This window comes from Saccopteryx bilineata, chromosome 2 (genome assembly GCF_036850765.1).
Source record: "Saccopteryx bilineata isolate mSacBil1 chromosome 2, mSacBil1_pri_phased_curated, whole genome shotgun sequence".
Taxonomy (NCBI): Eukaryota; Metazoa; Chordata; class Mammalia; order Chiroptera; family Emballonuridae; genus Saccopteryx; species Saccopteryx bilineata.
In genome coordinates this window covers 8,140,433-8,149,481 of record NC_089491.1, presented here as the reverse complement: position 1 = coordinate 8,149,481, position 9,049 = coordinate 8,140,433, and the positions used below count along the sequence as shown (strand labels likewise).

The 9,049-nt window shown below is 54.3% G+C and overlaps 2 protein-coding genes across 7 annotated transcripts in view; both read right to left on the bottom strand.

Annotated features, from left to right (window-relative positions):
• Positions 1–40: 40 nt before the first annotated feature.
• Positions 41–3,732, bottom strand: TOR2A (torsin family 2 member A). 2 transcript variants are annotated; one of them, XM_066256140.1, is made up of 5 exons: positions 3,497–3,726; positions 2,633–2,898; positions 1,803–1,978; positions 1,009–1,136; positions 48–785 (listed from the first exon to the last, which is right to left on the bottom strand). In XM_066256140.1, exons 1-5 carry the CDS (start codon positions 3,648–3,650, stop codon positions 541–543), a joined length of 969 nt encoding a protein of 322 aa, XP_066112237.1. In that variant the 5' UTR covers positions 3,651–3,726; the 3' UTR covers positions 48–540. The 2 variants fall into 2 exon arrangements, with proteins under 2 accessions (XP_066112238.1, XP_066112237.1); XM_066256141.1 differs by lacking the exon at positions 1,009–1,136 and having other exon boundaries at positions 41–785; positions 3,497–3,732.
• Positions 3,733–5,441: 1,709 nt separating this feature from the next.
• SH2D3C (SH2 domain containing 3C) overlaps positions 5,442–9,049 on the bottom strand; it is a 40,678-nt gene continuing 37,070 nt past the window's right edge. For 3 of the 5 annotated variants that reach the window (XM_066256129.1, XM_066256128.1, XM_066256130.1), the window contains 2 exons: positions 8,647–8,853; positions 5,443–6,081 (listed from right to left, as the gene is read on the bottom strand). In XM_066256129.1, coding sequence (XP_066112226.1) covers positions 5,906–6,081; positions 8,647–8,853 — 383 coding nt within the window. In that variant the 3' untranslated portion in view covers positions 5,443–5,905. Of the gene's footprint in view, positions 6,082–8,646; positions 8,854–9,049 lie in introns of all 5 variants that reach the window. The other 2 variants (XM_066256126.1, XM_066256125.1) reach the window with 1 other exon arrangement.

Genomic DNA, 9,049 nt, shown 5'->3' with positions numbered 1-9,049 from the left:
TGTTCATACTCAGCAATTAGAAACCACAGCCAACATTCCTCTGGTCGTATAAGTTTATTGTATTTGTTCTCTTTGACAAAATTAAAAACTTTAAAAACGAGGCCCAAGTGGCAGCTTGAGCCCCTCCATTTGTAGAGATAGAAAAGTCTCAACCTGGCTTTACAGCACTGGGACACAGGGTGTGGGACATGGAGGCAGCACAAGGGCCACGGGTAAGAGACTGGGGAGGGAGGGATGGGGCAGCCAGGAGCCACAGTCCCTGAGTTACAACTCACAGTTTAAGGAGGCTCGTTGAGGTTCTGGGGTGACCAACAGTTTGCCCTGGGGAAGGAAGCAAAGCCAAGATGCCTTCAGACCAGTTAGGAGGCCAGGGCCCACCCTGGCCCTCTGTCCCGTGACCTAGCCAACGCTTCTCATCTTCAATCCACACTCTGGGTCCCACTCTGCAGGAGGCTCAGGACAAGGGTGCCTCTGGCAGAAGCCCCAGGGCTTTTCTGCACAGCGGGCCAGGTAGAGGAGGGCAAGGATGCCCCCGTAGAGTCAGAGGAAGAAGGCAATTCGGGAAGTCACAGTCTTGCAGCCATTGGAGGAAAAGAGCTGCTCATCCTCAGGGAAGAAGACGGTGTTGTCCAACACAGCCTGGATGACCTCCTCCCGGGGCTCCAGGCCCAGCTGGGCCAGCTCGTTGAGCACGCAGTGTCGCACGTGGTGCCTCTGGAGCGGTAGAAAGGGCACCAGGGCGTCCAGGAGATGCTCCTCCATGATGCCTGAGCGCCAGAAGCCATCTGCAGGAAGGGACGATGGGAAAAGAAGCTGGACTTCGCCCTCAGAGGCCAGTGTGGGCATGTTGGTCTCAGCCACCTTTGGGCGAATGGCAAAGGGAGGTTGTGTGATGGCCAGGAAGTACTGGGTCAGTGGGCAGAGCATCAGATCCTGGCCCGCTGGACCTGGGTGAGAAGCCCCAGCTTGCTGAAGCCACCCGGGCCGGGGCTCCTGAGCCAAACTCACGGTGGGGGTTGTCTAGCACAGCTTGGGAGATGACCGGCTCGAGCTCCTGCAGGCTGATGTCCTCACGGTCCCGGCGGCTGCGCCACGCCTCCAGCACCACCTGGTTGATCTGTTCGCCACCAGTGTTGCTAAAACCATGGAGACCCAGGCCACGGCTCAGGCAGTGGGGGCAGGATTTAGCTCTGCTTCCCGTGGGCTACCTAACACAACCTTAGCGGGACCCAGCTCAGTGCCTGCAGCAAACCCACTGGAAACACTCCAAAGGGCCCACTTCCCCTCCAGAGACTGTGTCCACAACTAGAACCCCTGGAAATTCACCTCTAGGTGCCGTGCACTTTAGTTTACAAAACACTTTCGAGTCCCTTAACTGCCTGCCCCTCACCCAGCCTCCAGGACAGTGGGGCACCCCTTTGGCCCTGCTGTTCAGAGGGGATGGGAGCTCAGTGAGAAGTAACTTGCTGAGGAAGCAGCGAGAACTTCTGGAGGTGGTACTAGACCCCTAGCTTTGCTTCTCCCAGGCCTGTGTCCTGGCCACGAAAGGGAAAATTCTCCACCCAGCAGGGCTTCCACAAAGAAATGGCGAAGACCAAAGAGACTGAGCCCGGAATGGGCTTTGAAATTATCAAAGGGGAAGTCAACCATCTTGAGAGACAGTGTTACCATCGAGAGGTTGAGGGGCTTTGGGAAAGCCTGAATGGGCCCAGGTACTCTGCTGTGGGACCACAGGCCAAGACGGGGTAGCCGAGACCTCCGAGTGTCCCCGTCACTATGCCCACTGCACAGCTGCACCCCACCTGATGAAGATGAAGATGGCTTTGCGATAGTTGGTCCCGTACACAACCCAGGAGGAGCCCAGGAAAGGCTGCAGGACCTCCATCAGGCCTGGGGCCAGCTTGTCCATCTCATCAAAGAGGAAGAGGGAGCGGCTGCAAACAGTGAGGTTTCCCTGGACCCAGCTCTTAAGATCCTTCTGCAGGAGAGAGGCAGGAGCTTGAGAGCCTGGGGTACTCTCCCAGCCCGATTTCTTCGCAAGACAAGAATGAACCCCCTTCCCAGTTAGATATGGTCCACAGAAATCACCAATCCTTTAGTGGGGCTGAGAGCAAAACTGTGGCCCGGAGAGGGGCAGAGACTTATCTAGGCTCAAACAGCAAGTGAGCAGGAGTCCAGGGACTCAAACCCAGGCCTGATACCTGCTACTTCCTATAAAAGGGGAAGGTTCCTTCCTGCCCCATGAACTTTCTCGCAGTTTTGACAGTTAAAACAGATCAGCCTGGAAAGTACTTACTCCGAGCCTCAAATTATGGCTAAGAGTTTCACAGAGAAAAGTGCTGAATAATTAATACCTGTAATATATAATCTCATGTCCTTCACAACAATCTTGGCAGAAAGGTACCATTAATTCCCGCCCTCCTAACCCAGTGAATTAAAGCAAGAACTCCCTGCAAGGTAGAATGACACCATCCCCCCAAGCTCTGTTCAGGATGGGTCCTGAGGGCTGGCTCCAACCGCAGTGTGGCCTGTAGCAAGTGAATTCCCCTCTCTGGGTTCAGGACTCACTCACTCCCTAGTCTGTGGCCCCTATGATGAAGGGGAATGATGGTCCAGGATGCAACCAGCCTACCTTGTAGTGTTCCACGTGGCTGGGATGGGGGAAGTGGATGACTGGGGAAAAGTGGTGCACATGAGGGCTGTGGAGGCCGCCCCGAAAGAGGTAGTGCGCCAACAGGGAGCTGACATAGGACTTCCCAGTGCCCGTCCAGCCATGCAGGGAGAGGACCAGCGGCTTAGTGGGGGCGGGGTCCTGCACAAAGGCCTTCAGTGCCTTCACCACCAGTGCCCTGGCCAAGTGCTGGCCTGCCAGGTGCTGAGCCAGGTCACACTCCAGTCCTAGAGCCACAAGAAGGAAAGTGTCAGAGCTGAGGCACGCCCCCGCCACGGAAGAGGACCGAGGGGGAAGTGATGTCTGGAACTTGGTCGAAGGGATCCCTGTGGTCTGGGATGTTTTCACAAAACGTCTGCGAAAAGCAAAGCGAGTGGGGCCCTCGGCGTCTCCGGCTGCAGGAGTCACCCTCGGGTCTGATTCCGCTCGGCAGCGGCCCCACCAGGCCTCCCTCTGAATTGCGTTCAGTCCTAACTGGGTGCGAGTCACCAGGGTCTAGCCCAGAACCCTCAGCCATTCCCCCAGGTAGGCTTCTCCGTCGACAGCCATTCCACGGTGCAGACCCAAACCTTCCCCAAGGCTCCACTATCAAAGGCCTCTCTCCGTCCTCGCCGGGCTCTGCCTAGAACCCAAGCAAGCATCCCCAAACTCCCGCCCCAAGTCCCGTGCCCCAGGCTCTCAGGGTCCCTCGCTCCAGGCCCACTTCCGGCCCTGGTCGTCCAGAAGTCCGGGGGTTCCACCCCTCGGTTCTACCCTCCAGGTCCGGTGCCGGCGCAACGCTGGAGTCCGTGGGCTCTCGGATCTGCCCCCCACTTCGTTCCTCACCTTGGAAGTCGGGCTGGAAATCACATTCGCAGAAGGTGCCGAAGTTGCAGCGCAGCGAAGTCAGGTCCCAGACAGCGGCCGCGGCGGAGACCAGCCCGAGCAGCCCGAAGAGAAGCGAGCCCCAGGGCCGGCAGCCACGCGTCTCAGTCGCCATGCAGGTGAGGCCCGAGCTGGGTCTGGGGCGACCAACCGCCTCTCCCTAGAACTACAGCTCCCGGCGTGCATCGCTCCGCGGCAGCCACCGCCCATTGCCTACAACTCCCGACTCCCCTCGCGCCCCTTTCAAAGGTCCGCCCCGTCGTCCAGCAGCAGAACCGGAATATGGCCTCCAGGGGGAGCCCGCGAACTGTCAAATCCGGGACGGCGGACCGCGTTTCCTTGGCCACGGTAACTAGGGGACCATCATAATAGCTCCAAAAGAATAATAAAGGATTATGACCACAAGGGTGATGTAACAATTATAGCGAAAACTTGCGCGGCACCTTACACCTTGCAAAACACCTTTCGAAAGCTTTTTTTCTTTTAGAGCACTCAATAATAAGTTTCGGTGAGCACCGACTGTGTTTTAGGTGCCTTATATATCTTATAATACGATAACTACCTATCGTAAAAGAAATGGTGGTATTCCAATGAGGCACAGGCGCATACAGTATTTGGACTAAAAGTAATGATTGTTGACAATCCATTATGTATAAAACATAGTGGTTCCAGGCCTGGCCGGTTGGCTCAGTGGTAGAGCATCGGCCTGGCGTGCAGAAGTCCCGGGTTCGATTCCCGGCCAGGGCACACAGGAGAAGCGCCCATCTGCTTCTCCACCCCTCCCTCTCTCCTTCTTCTCTGTCTCTCTCTTCCCCTCACGCAGCTAAGGCTCCATTGGAGCAAAGTTTGCCGGGGCGCTGAGGATGGCTCTGTGACCTCTGCCTCAGGCGCTAGAATGGCTCTGATTGCGGCAGAGCGACCCCGCAAGATGGGCAAAGCATCGCCCCCTGGTGGGCATGCCGGTGGATCCCAGTAGGGCGCATGCGGGAGTCTGTCTGACTGCCTCCTTGTTTCCAGCTTCGGAAAAATACAAAAAAAAAAACACATAATAGTAGTTCCTCATCTATGCACTAAATGCTTCAACAGAGATCTTAAGAGATTGATTCTGTCATTGCCCCATTTACTGAGGTGAAAATTGGAACCTGAAAAGTTAAACCTTATATCCAAGGTTACTCAACTGGTAAATAGTAGAAACAAACCCAAGTCTGGCTGCCACCAAAAGACCTAACGCACTGGGTTTACCCAGTGCCTCTCAGTCAAAGGATTCAGAAGGGAAAGGACCCCAGACATTTCAAATTCAGTGAATAGGCTCCCCAGACTGCTGGCCTGGCCTGGAATTGTGTTGGGCCACACTGCCTGCCTCCCCCACCTATAGAATCAAGACAACTGTGTTCATGTCCCTTTTCAGATTCCCTGCTCCACAGTACACACACACACACACACACACACACACACACACACACACGACTTTTGGGGTCAAAAAGAAGTTAGCAGTTCCCACTATTGAGGAGAGACAGGAACTCCAGGTTGGGACACCCAGGTTCCAGCCTTCCTCATTCTGCTGCTGTGACCCAGGTGGCAGTTCCTGGTTTTCCAAAGGGGAGGTAGAATCCTGTATTTCAAAAAGTCCTTCCACCCCAAGTATCTGGGATCCTTGGTGGTACATTTGTGGGAACCCTTGCTGTGGCTTCCCAGGCGCAGGGGATGGGGTAGGAGGTGGGCAGGTCAGTATTTCTGCCACTGGTTGGAGTTGGCTGATTATCTCGCCCCCTGGCTATGAGCTCCTCTAGGACAGGGACTGGGTTTCAGTACTGGCAGTAACTCTGGCTCCTGGTACAATCTGATGTCCCAGGTGCTAAATAAATATTTGTTCAATGATTTTCCCCCTTTCACGTGAGAAAAGATACTTCCTTCTACCCCAGGGCCCCCTGAGAGACAGAAGAGTCATAAAAGTTTATTATATGAAAGAAAGAACATGGCTTCTGTACATCTATTTACAGAACAGAAAGACTATTTACAGCCAGTGGAGGCCTCGGTGTTAGTGGGAGCAGGTGCCTGGAGCAGCGTGCGGAGGCGCGAGGAGCCTCCCAGGGCTCAAACACAGGGCACCTCAGCAGGAAGGCAAGAGGCCGAAGCTGGAGGGCAGATCCGGGATTCCGGTTCCTCTTAAAGGGGGACCTGGTGAGCATGTAGCCTGTGGGACAGAGCCCAGAGTCCACGCAGTACCCTGGAGGTGCGAGGGGGATCCTGGCGTTGAGCCCAGAACATTCTTGGGCTGATCACAGTGTCCCTGGGGTGCTCTGGGGAAAGGTCTGTGCCCCTCTGTCCCTGATGCTGCCTGCAGCTGCAGAGGGGAAGGGTCCACGGGGGTCACAGCTCGCTGGAGCGGATGGCAGGCTCCAGTTTGTGGGACAGGGCGGTGAGAACCTTGTCAAACTTCTCATAGCGCTGGGCCTGGCTGCTGCTGGCGCCCTGGCTGCCCCAGAGGAGGCGCATCTGGAACTCAGTGCTGAATACCTCCAGGAGCTCGGGCCGGGCCTGGAGCCCTGCAGGACGAAGCACAGGGGTTAGGGCCCCCTTGTCCAGCTGGGAGGCTGCAGCTCTCGCGGAGCCACAACATCCCTCAGGGCCCCACTCCGAGGGACACCTCCCCTCACCGCTGTCTGAGATTCAACAATGTTTACTGATGGACATGGCCACACAGTTTAATACCTAGTGTTTGCCCTCCCATTTGTAACATTTAATTTTAAAATGACTAGAAGATAAAATATTAATGCTAAATGGGGGGAGGGGGAAGGGCTTGGGTTATTTTTCTTTTCTTTCTTGTATTTTTCTATAAATACCAACATTTTCCTTAAGAAAAGTATATATATATTTGTAAGTCAATTAAAAAATATTCTTTTTTCTCGTCTGACCTGTGGTGGCACAGTGGATAAAGCATTAGACCAGGAATGCTGAGGCCACCTGTTTGAAACCCTGGGCTTGCCCTGGTCCAGGCACATGTGAGAAGCAACTACAAGCTGATGTTTCCTACTCCTCCCCCTGCCTTTCTCTCTTTCTCTCTCTCTCTAAAATCAATAAATAAAATCTTAAATATTTTTTCTTTCTGAAGAAGAAGTCAGGAAAAATATACACCAGAATGCTAACAGCATTTACTTCTGGGTAACTAGGAGTGATTTTTTTTACCTTGCTTTTGCTCAGCTTTAATTTCCAACTTCTCTACAGTAAACTTTTATGGCTTAAATCAGGGGTTGGGAAACTTTTTGGCTGAGAGAGCCATGAACGCCACATATTTTAAAATGTAATTCCATGAGAGCCATACAACGACTCGTGCACATTACGCATTATCCAATAAAAATTTGGTGTTGTCCTGGAGGACAGCTGTGATTGGCTCCAGCCACCCGCAACCATGAACATGAGTGGTAGGAAATGAATGGATTGTAATACATGAGAATGTTTTATTTATTTATTTATTTATTTATTTTGTATTTTTCTGAAGTTGGAAACGAGGAGGCAGTCAGACAGACTCCCACATGTGCCCGACAGGGATCCACCCGGCATGCCCACCAGGGGGCGATGCTCTGCTGGAATCAGAGCCATTCTAGCGCCTGAGGCAGAGGTCATGGAGCCATCCTCAACACCCGGGCCAACTTTGCTCCAATGGAGCCTTGGCTGCGGGAGGGGAAAAGAGAGACAGAGAGGAAGGAGAGGGGAAGAGGTGGAGAAGAAGGTGGTCGCTTCTCCTGTGTGCCCTGGCCGGGAATCAAACCCAGGACTCCTACGCTCTACCACTGAGCCAACTGGCCAGGGCAAGGAGGCAGTATATTTTTAACATTTTTTTTTTTTTTTTTTTTTTACAGAGACAGAGAGAGAGTCAGAGTGAGGGATAGACAGGGACAGACAGGAACGGAGAGATGAGAAGCATCAATCATTAGTTTTTCATTAGGCATTGCAACACCTTAGTTGTTCATTGATTGCTTTCTCATATGTGCCTTGACCATGGGCCTTCAGCAGACCGAGCAACCCCTTGCTTGAGCCAGCGACCTTGGGTCCAAGCTGGTGAATTTTTGCTCAAACCAGATGAGCCCGCACTCAAGCTGGCGACCTCAGGGTCTCGAACCTGGGTCTTCCGCATCCCAGTCTGACGCTCTATCCACTGCGCCACCGCCTGATCAGGCAACATTTTTTTTTTTTTTTTTTTTTTTTCTTCTGAAGCTGGAAACGGGGAGAGACAGTCAGACAGACTCCCGCATGCGCCCGACCGGGATCCACCCGGCACGCCCACCAGGGGCGACGCTCTGCCCACCAGGGGGCGATGCTCTGCCCCTCCGGGGCGTCGCTCTGCGGCGACCAGAGCCACTCTAGCGCCTGGGGCAGAGGCCAAGGAGCCACCCCAGCACCCGGGCCATCTTTGCTCCAACGGAGCCTTGGCTGCGGGAGGGGAAGAGAGAGACAGAGAGGAAGGAGGGGGTGGGGGGTGGAGAAGCAAATGGGCGCTTCTCCTGTGTGCCCTGGCCGGGAATCGAACCCGGGTCCCCCGCACACCAGGCCGACGCTCTACCGCTGAGCCAACCGGCCAGGGCCTAACATTATTTTTTTTATTAAAGATTTGTCTGCAAGCCAGATGCAGCCATCAAAAGAGCCACATCTGGCTCGCGAGCCATAGGTTCCCAACCCCTGGCTTAAATAATGCGGAGAGCAGTAAAAGATGGATTGTCTAAAGCCACTTTCTCTCTGTGCCTTTCACGAGAGAGTTCTACCTTTTGACCAGACTAAAAGCTCCTGATAAGCAGGGCAGGTCCGTTTCAAACCCCAGGCTGAGTACTTTGTAAAGCAGGTCTATTAGGATACCCACTTCACAGAAGAGAACACTGAGGCTCACAGAAGCTAAGACATACAACGATGACACTCTTTGAATCATTTGTGTCCACCTGGCACCGGCCACTAACCATTGCTTACTGAACTGAGGAGTGAGGAAGGAAAAGGATGAGAATATGAGTCAGGGAGACAGCGCAGGAAAGAGGGGTGGAGACATGGGAATGGATGTTCAGAGAGAAGAGGAGAGCAAGGGGAGTGGAGAGAGGCCCAGGCCCGAAAGACCAGTGACTCACCCTGCAGCTTGACCTCGGCGTTGGTGTGATACAGGCCTCCATGATGTGCCACTGTGCGGGCAGCCTCCAGGTGGGCCAGCACCACCTCCATGCCATGCTCCGTGCTGCCCCAGGGCTCGGGGCCTTCAGCCGGGGCTGTGTCACACTCCAGCAGAGTGATGAGTGGCAGTATGTGAGGAAACGTGGTGTTGCTCAGCGGCGGGCCTTCTGCAGGGAGGGAGACAGCAGGCTCTTAGAGAACCTGGAGGACCCCACTGCCCACTGTGGTCCCAGAAACTGAGATGCAGAAGGGGAAGAGGTGAGGCCTGTCTGAGGTGCCAGAAAGCCCCCAGGGCTGCTGACTCTGGGACTGACCTTTCCTTTCAGATTCCTTCAGCTAGACCCACCGCACCCTTGGCATGGC